The following is a 14,184-nucleotide window of genomic DNA, read 5'->3' on the forward strand; positions in this document are numbered from 1 at the left end:
ACAGTTGTGCTGCTTAATTTTTTGTGGAAAACATTTTTTTTTTTTGAGGTTCAAAACAAAAGCATTTATTTAAGTTCAAGTTCAAAACAATTATTTGAAATCGAAATTCATGTTACATTATACAATGGCTTTACTGTCACTTTTGATCGTTTTTATGCATCCTTGCTGAATAAAAGTTTTATGAAATCATGAAAATTATTTGATTGCATGGCTGTGTGTTCTGTTAGGTGGGACAGTTGTGAAGGTTACCTGAGGTGGTCTCTCTGGAATGGGTTCGTTCTTCAGGGCCTGAAGGGCCTTCATGGCCGCACTGTGTCTGGCAGCTTGGCGAGTCCGCCCCTCTCCGATAAACTCGTTGTTCCCCACTGTCAGCTGCACATAAAATACCTTAGGCACTGGGTAATGGTACCTAAGTTTGGGAGAGGGCCAAGAGACAGAGAAGGAAAGTTTGAGTGAAAGACACGCAGGTAAAAGGGGAAGAAAAAAAAGCCCTTTGATTTATAAGAGGATTATCTTATCGAAACTTGGCAGTTTTATTTCTGCACAAACTCTAGAAAAGCACCCAGGCTGCTAATAGGAAGGAATGACGCAAAAAAAGATGACTTGTGATGGAAAGGAAGCAACAAAATAAAAATTGGGCTTTTCCATCCATACTATCGGGAATACAGCAATATTACAAATCCAGCTAATCGGATAAGCTAATAATTATAATTCATGTAATTGCTGATAACCAAAATATGCCACATATAAAATGCTATTAAAATTGTTTGAATAATAAATTCCATAATATTTGTCTATTTTGTAAATAAATAAACACTAAAAAGTTAAATTAATAACAAAGTTAATTCAAGAACCACAAGAACTAGCCACTACTGAAAATGCTTCTAGTTTGTATATTTTATTTAATAATTATAAATTTGTATTTAACACATTTTCAAGTTTAACAAAAAAATGCTTTTAATTCAAATCTGTTACAAATGAGAAATTTACATTTTAATTTTAACCCAATTTTTTGTATAACAATTTCGCCATCCGCTAACTTTTCCTATTTTGGAAGAACTCAAAATACAATCAAATTTAATCATACCCTCTCAGTGTATATTCCCAGGTTTCAACCTGGAACCTCACTAAGGGACTAGCTGGATTTTGGGAAGCTATTTAAGTATCGAGACCTTGCTCCGCACGCAGCTATATCCTACATTATTATGTACCCCTTCACTCCGCTGTCACTGAGCTCCAATGAAGCAAGAGTCTAAAGACACAAAGGCTGATGGGAGTGGTGTACAAAGCTTTAAAACAACTAGAGAAAAGACAGATTTATTTCTGAGGCGGAACCCGAACAATATTGGTGGAGTAATAAATGGTGAAATTAAAGGGCCCTTCTTCCATGGGGTCAATGACATAACAATGAGTTGGTGAAATAATGACTCCCATTGGCTCCAAGCAAAGAAGCTCTGAACAAAAGCGGCTTCACGTATATCCAGCTTTCTTTATCTTAACTTTGGCTCACCCATGCAGGGCTGTCAGGCCGCTGTTCAGTGGGCAGATTTAAGGGTCTGTTTGCACTTTAAGGCCTTTATGAGGAACGGTACCGACTGACCCAGCATCAGCTCTCCCCCTTCCCTCGTCGAGGAGAACCCATTCACACTCCTCTGCAGCGTCTGGGGACCGAACTGTGCTAAAAAGTAGCTGCTGCCTTCCAAAATCATCACGCTCTCACGGTTTTAGCTCTTATCAGCAATTGGGGAATTAAAAACACATCAACAGCAGTCATGAACAAGGTCAAGATGTGTCGGACTCTTAGAAATGCTTAGAATCAGATCCTGGAACTAAATGGTACGTTTCGTTAAAGCAAACTGTTTCCAAATCCTTCTACTTCTGTAATCTGATGCATTTCCGAGTGAAGAAGGATATTCGAGAGTAAAATGTAGGGCATGAGTTGATTTTATCAATCAGAAATCATGGGAAAAAATACACTAGGTTCACTGACAGAAATCTGTTATGCTAACCAGGGCTGCATTGATGTAATCAAAAATACTATTTCAATAGGTTTTAAAATTTTATTTATTCCTGTCATGGCAAAGCTGTATATTCAGAAGTCTTCAGTGTCGCATAATCTTTCAGAAACCATAATAATATGCTGATTTTGTGCTTAAGAAACATTATTATAAATGCTGAAATATATAAGTGCTGATTAATATTATTTTCTGGACACTGCTCAATTTTTTCAGTATTTTTTTTTGATTAATAGAAAAAAAACTGCATTTATTGAAAACAGAAATGTTTTTTAAAATTCAAAATGCCATTACTTTTGATCAATTTAATACATCCTTGCAGGTTAAAAAATGTAAATCCATACATGTAAAAAAGCCAAACTTTGTGTACATCCCAGTACAAGTGTGAAATGGGTGACTTTAGCATAAAATGTCCCACTAAAAATAAATCAATCAATATAAGTTAAAGAAGGTCAAAAGTACATATACATAGTTATTTTGAGGTGAAATCCTCCAGGCAGAACACGGCTTCATTGGCCACATGCTCAAAGCCTTCATGATTGTATAAACTTGAACAGAGAAAAGTCTAAAACTGAAACAGACATGTGCCATGTACTGAATTAAACTGAACTAAGGGTCATTTGATCTATATATACTTGTCCATAAATGTTCCAGTTATTTAGTTTCAGCTAATAGAGTACTTCCATTTCATTGTAGGGCTCGTGATATTAGATTTGATACCAATTGAAGCCATCTGGGAGATGTTGAAATCAAAGCTCATGCCAAAGCCACCAGGAAAGAAGAAAAGATAGCGTTACATGCCTGATAATGAAATGCAGAACTAGATTCCTGCCCAATAAAATTATATCATAATAATTCCACTTTGACTGAGTAACTAGCACAACCACATAAATCTAAAACAGTAACTATATCTGTGTTTAATTCTTACATTAATTACTTCAGCACAAACCTTATTTTTTTAGATCTCTTCTATTAAACAAGCGGAAAATAAAATAAAATAAAATATTTACGTCCAAATTATGTTAAATGATAATTAAACTTAAATGACTTTTAAACTAAAATATGTTTCAGTTCTGTACCATAAATGTGTCTACTGGGTGTTTTATAATATTTTTTATGACAATTAAAAGCATGAAACCATTGGGATGATTTTAACCAGGGTTACTTCTTTATTAAAGTATTTAATGCTTTTTTGCAGTTTTATAAGGATTTTTTTTTTTTCTTTCTATTTGGCTTTAATTTATTTTTATTTTTCATTTTTAGTCATTTTAGTACTTCAACTTGTTTCATTTCAGTTATTTGGCAAGGCAACATTCCTAACTTTCACTTTTCATTTAATATTTATATTTTAATAAAATTAAATTAAAAATCTTCATTCGAAAATTTACTTGTATGTTTTATTCTTACACAGTATTTATTAGAAATATTATCAGCTAAAATTTCTTTGTTTTTAAATAACTCAAAATACTAGTTTGAGTTATTTAATTTTGTTTATTTCCAGGACTTAAACTCTTAAACTCTGTATATGGATAAACATACCAAAAGCAATTATTTATATTAGATACATTTTTGTTTTTCATCTAATAGTTATATTTAAAAAAATAACATTCAAATAAAGCTGCATTTATATGAGTGTTAAGTGCTGATAATTTAGCACATGCTTGTGTTATTGCTGTTGTTTCAGCTCTGCATCATAAATGTGTCTATCAGCTTTTTATGGTAATTCCTTGATTGCTTTAACTGAGTGGGAGGTTTTGTGTATGCTTTTTTTTTTTAATGGTTGTAAAATCATTCCAGCACATGTGTGTTCGGAGCCACATCTCTGTGCCAGCATCCTGTGTGTGTCCTGTCTGCTCTAACAGTGATTCAGCATTTCTCTCCCAGAATTCCAAGGGGTTCTGCGCTCGGCTGACCACAGCCCCTCTGAGGGAGGCGGAGCCTGCCCTTGCATGTCAAGCGTGGTCCCAGACGCTTGGAGGAAATGCCAAGTGCAACATGGGACACGGCCAGGATGTTGGGGCGGTCGATTTTCTGGTTACAGGTGCAGGGAGAGTGGCTGCGGCCCCGGCTCGTAGGAGGCCCCTTTGTGCAACGTGGGAAAGTCGTTGCTGACACACTCTGAGCAGCATTAGACCCAATAATCTATCAGCACACACACCAGCCAGGCCTGTCTGGTCTGCATTAGAAAGGAACACAAGCCAAAGCGGGAACACCTAGTGAGAGGACAGGGAGAGAAACCCACTGGAAGGCAAACATTAGCGTTGTCTTTTATTTATGCGTGTGAAGGGAAGATGAAAAGAGACGGGGAATGACTCAATAAATTGATAACTCACAGCGAATGACTACCAAAAAAAGACTTTGAAGATGTGGTTTCAACAGAAAAGCTCATTTGCAAAATGGTCCAGCAGGCACTGACTGAAACCTACTGAGCCACAATCAGAAAGACACTGATCAGACATTTAAAAGGGATTGTTCATCAAAAATTTGCTCACCCTAATGTAATTCCAAAATTAAAATAAATAAATAAAATTATATATATATATATATATATATATATATATATATATATATATATATATATATATATATATATATATATATATATATATATATATAATAAATTAAGCCATGAATTTTTTTTCTTGACCACTATTTTATAGTGAAATAAATAATAACAATAATAATGTTTCTTGTTTGGTTTACTATTTTATTATTCATCCAAACTGATGTCACATTGTGCTAGGATGAGTAGGATGTAATTACACACAATTTGTCCAAATTTTGCAGTCATGCTTGCACAAATTAAAAAAAAAAAAAAAAAAAAAATTGCTATTTTATTAGACAAATAAGAATAACAGAATAAATAAATAAGGTCCAAATGTGTGTACATGAAGACGGCGCTCTTAGAGCACTGGAGTACTGAACAGAGTCATTTTTCCATTTTATAGGCCTTGAACAGTTAAATACACACACTTCTGTGTCAAAATGGCCATCTCCTGGTAAACACAGTAATTTAGGTCTTAAGTGAAAACAAACAGCTGAGAAAGAAAACACATGTGTAACAGTATATTGGATCCAGGCAGTTCTTAAAGTGACAGCAGTCTAATATTCTTACTGTCTGTCATTCATAATCAAACAACAAAATAAAGAAAATCTCTCACTGTTCTTGACCTAAATTTTGTAACTTTAATAATGAGAACTATATATTTAATTTACACAGTGATGAATATGCATTGTTTTATACATCTCATTACTTTGTACAATGTACCATTAATTATTTATTTGTTCTACTGTAGTTTTTTGTCCTATTATTTTTTTAGTTTCTTATTGGTATTTAATCCCTAGTTGCTTTCAGCAAGCTTGAGTTTAGATTTTTTTTTTTTTTAATTTAGGCTAGGATTCGTTTTTTTGTGATACTGAAAAATTTCTGTGGTATTAAATATTTTGATATCAAAGACTTTATTTAAAGAAAAATTAATATATTGTGATGTAAATCGTTATCATGAAATAAAACTAATTCTTTTCAGTTTAGGCTAAAATTATTATTAGTATTTTTTTATATTGACACTTGTGACAAGAATTATGAATTTCTGTGGTATCGACAAATTTGATATCAAAGACTATATTTAAAGCAAAAATAACTATATTCTGATGTACAACATTATAATGAAATAAAACTACTCATGTTGTGATAAGATTTTGGTAAAACCGCCTAGTCACATCTGTCAAATTTTTTAAGGACGAAAGCAATTACACATCATGAATAGATAATAATAATAATAATACTAGATGTTATTATGCAAAAACCCTTTCTAATCAAACATCAACAAGCGTCAACAAATGATTCGTGACTAATGATGCTGATTGACGTACAACACTACTCCCTCAAGTTTCATCGCAGAATGACGAGTCAAGGATCATTTCATATCATGTCAAAAACAAGACAAAAGTAACCCTTCATGTAGTTATTCAAGCACAAATCCACCTCAACTTCCTTGGGGACGAGGCTGAGGCTCACGCCCAAATCTCGAGCGGAGTTCCTTGGCCCAGATGTCGGATTTTATTTCACCATTGGCCAGGACGTATTGGCGATCTACAGATTTAGAAGTTGTGAAAAAATGTCAATGGGTATGGTTTTGATGAATGAAGCATTTGGGGTCACATACTGAATCATCATCAATGTATTGTATTCAGAAACTATGCAGCATGTCATTATAGCAACTAAAACAATGGCATCAACTGGTTGCTAGACTTCATGTGTGTGCTTTAGAGAAGAGATAGACAGTCGGTGGAACAAGCAGTCAGGAGGGAACATGCTGACAGCCATTTATTCAGATAATTTAGCGGTTTATTCTTGAAAATATCCTTACAAAGTAAAACATTTCTGGATTATTTGTGTCCCCTTCAAAAACTGCTCCTGAGAAATTTTATGTTTATTGTCCCCCCAAATGTTAGACGAAATTACGCCCCTGTGTGATGCTGTGATCATCAGAGACTCCGTCATTCAGTACATCCGAATGAGTACATCCGTAGATAACAACGCCAAGCAGCAGCAGACGGAAACACTGAAGATGTCTTTAGGAGGGACTTCTTGTACTCTGCGTGACTGAAACCAGGCTCAAACCAAATTATTTCATTGATCTAAATGAGTCTACTCTACCAAGCTACTGTTATAAGCATGAGCCCCGTCAGACTGGTCGTGGCAGAGGTGTTGCAACAATATATAGTGATCTTCTTCGTTTGGGTCAAAACTGTAGTATACTTTGGGCTTAAGTGTAAATAACTGCCTGAGGGTGTTTCCAAAATGGCCGCCAAGTGAACAGTGTAGACATATACGGACTGTGGAAATACTGAAGAAATGGATAGACTGGGTGTTGACTACTGATCAGTCACCTGGACAGGCTTTTTAACAGCCAGGCAATGTGCCAGACTATCTCACTTTCTCATCATTGATTAATCATCAGTGTGTTGCTAACCTTAAGTAAGAGCTAGCCGCACATGCTGAGCCACTGATGACTTCAATCGATCTCTTGCCATTTTAACTGCTAACAAGAGGCCCCAACCACAGCTTTTTTCTCCTTTACATTGACAAAGATACACATCACTTGTGAATTTTCAGTGCAGAGGACTTAAAAATCCTGTGAGGATTAAAGAAAAAGCCTATAAACATGTTGACAGGTGTCACAGCTTCTCCCGCTGAATGATACAACAGTCTGGCTAATCCACAAATGGTTAACACAAATGAGTTAAACTACTGGACGGTAAATTGTGCTCTTCTTTCTGGGAAAGAGCTCACATTTAAGGGGGGAAGTTGTGGCCTAATGGTTAGAGAGTCGGACTCGCAATTGAAGGGTTGTGAGTTCGAGTCTCGGGCCGGCAGGAATTGTGGGTGGGGGGAGTGCATGTACAGTGCTCTCTCCACCTTCAATACCACAACTGAGGTGCCCTTGAGCAAGGCACCGAACCCCCAACTGCTCCCCAGGCGCCGCAGCATAAATGGATGCCCATGGATGTGTGTTTACGGTGTGTGTGTGTTCACTGCTGTGTGTGTGCACTTTGGATGGGTTAAAAACAGAGCACGAATTCTGAGTATGGGTCACCATACTTGGCTGTATGTCACGTCACTTTCACTTTACCTTTGGTCTGTAAAATCACACAGATGAAATCCAGTATGTATGTTTGTCCAGCAGAGCGTGCTCCATTGTTTACTACTGGCAACCTGAATGAAACGCTTTAAAGCTTAAGTCTTTGGAAACCCACTGAAATTTTGAACTGCCAAATCTCTGTAACAGCGCAGCGAATCCACACCAAATTTGTGGGATCCCTTCAGCTCGAGGAACCCTCTCGAACGCGTGTACTCTCGAGAAACCCTCTTTCGTATGAGACCAGCCCTTAGCGTGGGAATTAGAGGTGGTTAAATTTGCTGTCCGGCGCCGACCGATCTGGCGACTCTGGAGGGCTACTGACATGTGGAGGGTGGTGTTCAAGAGGGCTCCTTGAGGTGAAGAGATCCCCGAATTTGGCAGAGATCCACCAGTGCGTTCGCGAGATAGTGACACTAGTCAACACTTTCACTTCAGTAAGGAGGTCTCTTGTTCATGCAGCATTCAAACGTTGTCTTATTTGACCATACTATTCGTCACTTCACATGAAATTCTGCCATGATTCCAGTTCAAAGGGAATGTACACGATACATTCAAAGGGCATTTAAGTGCGCGAGACGTGAATTTATATTGTATTTATTTACAGAGATAGATTATGTCACACTTGTCTAGTAATTTTCATCTGTGTGTGAAGACAGTAGCACAAATCCATAAATAAATATTCCGAAGAGAAATAAACTTCAATGGAATGAAGTTGAATGCAACTGAATTGAATTAAAGTTGAATAAACTTCAACTTTACCGTTCAGTGCACTGATGTCAAATTCAATTTGGAGAGTAAAATTTATTGTTAAATGACATATCTCTTGTCATCTAATTATAATTGTTTGATCCAGCATCTTTTCATATTTGAACCCTTTACCAGCAGTGACTGTATGATTTTGAGATAAATCTTTACAAACTAAGGACAATTGAGGCACTCCAACACAACTACTAAAAAAGGTTCAAACGTTCACTGATGCTCTGGAAGGAAACTAAATGCTTTAAGAGTTGAGGGGTTGGACATTTTTGAACACGATATGTCAAAATTTATCTTATTTTGTTAAAATATTTTTTTTTTCATTTAGTTCTGCCCTTCGTAAGCAACAGAAGATACTTGTATGTTTTCCCTTAACAGAAATTAAGTACAATTTACCTTGATCTTCAAATTCCAAAAGTTTTCACCCCCCAGCTCTAAATGCATATTGTTTCCTTTTAGAGCATCAGTGAATGTTTGAACATTTTTTAATAGTTGTGTTTGAGTGCCTCAATTTTATCGTTTTGTCCATTTTATTTGTCATCATTCATTTCTATCTAGCTTTTTATTTCACTTTTAGTTTTTAGTACTTCAAATTAAATTAAAAAAATTAGAAACGTTTGCTTAAGTTTAATAATATGTTTAAATTTATTTCAGCTTTATTTAATTTAAGTTTTAGTTAACAATAACAAAACTCCACAGTATTGCAATGTGCAGTGAAAAACATTTATTTTAAGATTGGCTAAAGATTACATTCGAGAGTGTTATTAAATTATTGATGTCTTCAAAGTTTAACTTTAAGTGAAGATTAGTAATTTAAATGTAAAACGGAAGGAAATTAAGTAAATATCCAATATTAAAAAAAAACTATAATTTGAAAAACTCGAAAAATGGGCCATTGACCAATTTGTAACTGACATAATGTGTCACAGTCAATGTCAAGAAATATTTTTGTATCTCAAGCCTTGCAAAACTCTTTCTACCATCATCCCGGGACTTCTGGAGGGTAAAAACAATTAAATGGGTCAACAGGACAGTTACATTTTATCTCACAGTCCCTGGAACATGGTCATCTCCTGGTGACACAGATTTACTTCCAACACCTCGTCCCCCTGACAGACAACCAAAAACATAGATACTTCCTCCCATTGAGTTTTTTTCCCCATAAATGTGAGTAAAGAAATGGAAAATTGCAAAATTATACTACATAGGATCCCCCTGGACCACAAAAGGTTTGGCTACAGGGGGTGAAGAAAACCTCCTACATAAGACTTGTCACAAGAGGGGATATGGGAAGGCAACAGGCATGGAACAAAAGATGTGTAATGTCTTTAAAAACACCTTCCACTGACATACAAGAGCACAGGCAGCGGCTCCATGGGGCTTTATCAAAATAATTTCTGTACAACATAATACAGGAAAACAAATAGTGGACTGGTATTGAAGTAATACAAAAGATGTATTTTCATAACAAGCCACTTTTAAAAGCATTGTAATAAATCGGCAGGTGGTGCTGACTATAATCCATATTGGATCAGAAAACTGCATAAAACCACGTCTACATATTCATGGTCAGGCATTAATTGGGCTATAGCTGAGATCGATGGTCCATAACAATACAGCAAGCAGCCAAAACAGCAAAATAAGCCAGATACCCCCTTAAAAAGCCCCTTAAAAGCCAGATCTGCCTTTCGAATGACACAGCACAGAACTTCAACGTTTATAAATTTAATTAAAGGTCAGCTGAAGCCAAATTCCTCTGGAGAGCATGTTATGGTTCCTCTTGCAAACATGAGATTACAAAGCTCTCTGCTGGTTAATCAGTTGGTTTCTCAGTTTTATCACTTCAAAAATGCAGCGGCGAGTCAAATTCCAACCCTCCCCAATTCTTTACAACTGATTTAAAATGACACACTGGTTTAATAAGACTGCATTTGCACATCTTGAGATTTAATTGGACTTCAGGTCCTTCTTATTTGCAGAAAAAGGCGGTGGTTGATGTAACTCTTCTGATAGGACTAGGAGAACTTGGTGTCAGTCCATTTACTGCTAATGAAGCAACTTGGGCACTACAGTTTTTAAGTTGGACTTATGCCCAGCACAGCTGCTTCTGTCCTTATTAATGGCATTAGTTTAAATGCTAGTAGATGATTGTTTTAATTAAGACGGTAGCAACATTTACAACTTTCAAATGGAATTTATTGGAAGATGTTACCTGCAATTGTGTTGCCAAGAACATCCGACTTGTATAAAGTGACATAACAGTGGTAGTTTCTAGGATAAGTTAAGGTGTTGCAGATGCTAGGGTGTCCTGGATAGTTTCTAGGCCATAGGTATGGAGTTAGAAATGTGTCTTTATTACATGCGAGAAAATAAAAGATCTGAGAGAAAAAAAAACATTTCATGAGAGAAAAAGTTATCACACTGATAGCAAAAAAACATTTCATGAGAGAAAAAAGAATATTTGAGAGAAAAAGTTTTCATGCCAATAGCAAAAAATAATAATATTTGAGACTAAAAAAAGTTTTGAGAGAAAGTATTTTCTCATAGAACATAAAAAAAATATACATTTGAAATTTTAAAAATTATTTCTGAGAAAAAAAATCTCTCTCAAAATACTTTGAAAACAACTCTCAAATATATATTTTTTGCTATCAGTGTGAAAATATTTTCTCAAAAAAAAAAAAAAGTGTTTCTCTCGAAACGCTTTTCTTTGCTCTTGATGCAATTTCTTGCTCTCGTGTCAGGATTTTGCTTTCACTGTGAGAATTGTGTCATGGGCGGGGCCACGTTCCTATTGGCCAGTCGGGTGAGCGTCGTCTTGTCTTGGGAGTCGAACTGATTCATAACACCATTGTTCGGTTCACCTGCATAGATGCCGTCTCTGCCTTATGGCTAGTTAAGTTGAGCACAGACACTCCAATGTTTGGGTAAGATGATGACACACAGCTGGCTGAGCAAGTTCAGTATCACTGAAGATTAAACATTAAAAAATAGCACTCATATTCATGAATGAATGTGTATTATATTATTTGCTTGCTAATCGCTAGTAAAGCTAACCAGCCATCATGCTAGAGAAACTTAGAAACTAGCTCACTACTCACTAAATAAGGCGTGAAACTATCTAAATCAAAACATTAATTTGGCATTTGATTTAAGCATAATATAAACCAGGTGAGTTTGCAAGTTTACCTAGCATGATGGCTGGTTAGCTTTACTAGCGATTAGAAAAAAAAAAAAAAAAAAAAAAAAAAAAATATATATATATATATATATATATATATAATATTTAAGAAAATATTTAAGTAAATAAAAAGTTTATTTCTTAAATCTAAATATGAATTAAAACTACAATAAAATATTCCAAATGGTCCATTTCAAGAGCCAATGGCTCACTGTTTTTTTTTTCTGTTTTTTTTTTTAGTTTATGTTAGTTTAATCTTTATTTTATGAAAGTTAATTAAAGGTAGTTTCACAATATTTGCTTTACTGTTCAGGTTGGATGTTTGCCATGAGAGATCAAACTGTACAGAAGGACAGTCACTGAAACAGACCCCATGTGAGACACACCTGTGAGGCTCTGTAAGCAGCGAACACCTGGAGCCGAACACAGAAGAGAAACGAGCTGTCCTCTGACTGCGAGCCACAAAAGCATTAATGACTCACCCACACAAAACAATGCCACCATCAAAAAAAAAAAAATAATAAATAGCACAGCATCTCCTCCTCTGTGTGAAGGAAGGCACGTGTCTTGAGCAACAACAGGGAGGGCTGTGGCTGAGCACTCCAAAACACACATTTCCAACAAACACCCCACACCTCGTCATTTAGAGGAAGTCATTCTCTCTGACGCCCCTAGGAACGGAACGAGATAACAGCGGAAAAGGAGCCGTCAAATCTACGAAAGAGTTCCTGGTCCAGTCTTTTGATATGAATGTGAGTTTTGGAGTGATTCATGCTAACAAACCGCAAGTATGAGGCTGGACCACTACAGCTGGGCTGATCATGAGACCTCCAGAACAATGAGCGAGTCTGACACCGCTCCAACTCACACAGAAAGACCTCATTTGACCTGGGAGATCCATTACGTGGAGCAGCTCTGCAGCTGGGTTGTAGGAAACTGCGAACATGCTAGGAAGATGCTATCAATCAAATGGAAATAAGGCTTAAATTAAATTCAAATAATAGTTCACAAAAACTGCATATGTTGCCTTGGCGAATAACTGAAATATATTGAAGATGAAGCACTAGAAACAAAATAAATAATATGAAAATGACACTGGTAATGCATTAGTTATGCTTCTTTAAATACACTAATAATTGAATAACACTCTTAAAACATTTTTATCAAACCTAAAAATAAACCAACTTTCCATTCTATATATAATAAATATTGTAAAATATATTTATATTTAACAATTATTATTATATGATATTTTATTATTGGTATTTATTATTACCATCATCATACACTTACTTATATAATTATTTATGAAATAAAAAATACATTCTAAAATGATACTGAATATTATATCTAGAGACTAAAATATAACTAATTGACTAATAAGCACTTATAATACCTTAGAACCACCCAGAAACCCTAGAAACCACATCGCGATGCAAAAATTGCACTCATATGACCTTGCAGGAATCACAGAGAAACATCTTGGCTACACCTACAGTGGGGGAAATATTTATTTGATCCCCTGCTGATTTTGTAAGTTTGCCCACATAAAATTAGGGGTTTGTAATTTTTATGGGGGGTTTATTTTAATGGGTAGAGACAGAATAAAAACCAAAAAAATCCAGAAAAAACACATTATATAGTGTTAGAAATTGATATGTATTTCAGTGAGTGGAATATGAATTTGGTTCACTACCAACCAGCAAGAATTCTGTCTCCCATAGATGGGTTATACGCCCATGTGGAACACAGATTAATCCTGTCGCTTTAAGAAGTTACTCCTAATATCAGCTTTTTAGGTGAATAAGACACCTGTCCCCAAAATCTGTATCTTCCATTCCAACCTCTTCCACCACCATGGGCAAGACTAAAGAGCTGTCAAAGGATGGGATGGGCTTGAAAACAAAAACAAAAGCAAACATTTTATCGGTTCACTCAGAGTGGAATCAATATTTTAACGTTTCGGTTCCTGCGTTAAAATATCTTAGCTCTGTGCTTCCCATCAAGGGTTTCTGCACCAAGTCCTAAGTCATGTCTTGCTTGGGGATCAAATACTTATTTCACTCACTGAAATGCAAATCAATTTCTAACTTTTGTATAATGTGTATACAGACCCTTCATTTTTTTGCAAGTGGGCAAACTTACAAAATCAGCAGGGGATCAAATAAATATTTTCTCCACTGTAAGCATTTCAGTGGTGACTTTTGTTCTTCATTAAAAGCAAAAATCTTTAAAAAACTAAATAGTGATCCAAAAGGTATTAAAAGCATATTACATTACAATGAAAGTTACAGAATCGTGAAGCGTTCCACAGTAACCTAAGAGCTGCACATAAACCTCTGCTTTATGAGTTATCAGCAATTTGTTCTGTTGACACAATTTTGTTGCATGAAGGCCTCAAACAGAAGCAGGGCCGGGGTCATTTCTGCATTTGATACTGATATTGGGTAAATAAGTGATTATTCTGGCAGCTGCTTATGAGAGGAAGTCCAGCACCCTAATTACAGCACTTTTATTAAATCGTTTATGAACTGTGGATTCTGGCAGCCTCGTGGATGTGCGTCTGGACGCAGACATCATATTGCTG

At 35.7% G+C, this 14,184-nt stretch overlaps 1 protein-coding gene across 1 annotated transcript in view; it reads right to left on the reverse strand.

Annotated features, from left to right (window-relative positions):
• LOC128013660 (double-stranded RNA-binding protein Staufen homolog 2) overlaps positions 1-14,184 on the reverse strand; it is a 117,457-nt gene that overhangs the window by 88,895 nt on the left and 14,378 nt on the right. The window contains exon 6 of the mRNA XM_052596787.1: positions 250-409. Coding sequence (XP_052452747.1) covers positions 250-409 — 160 coding nt within the window. The remainder of the gene's footprint in view (positions 1-249; positions 410-14,184) is intronic.

Source organism: Carassius gibelio, chromosome B24 (assembly GCF_023724105.1).
Source record: "Carassius gibelio isolate Cgi1373 ecotype wild population from Czech Republic chromosome B24, carGib1.2-hapl.c, whole genome shotgun sequence".
Lineage (NCBI taxonomy): Eukaryota > Metazoa > Chordata > Actinopteri > Cypriniformes > Cyprinidae > Carassius > Carassius gibelio.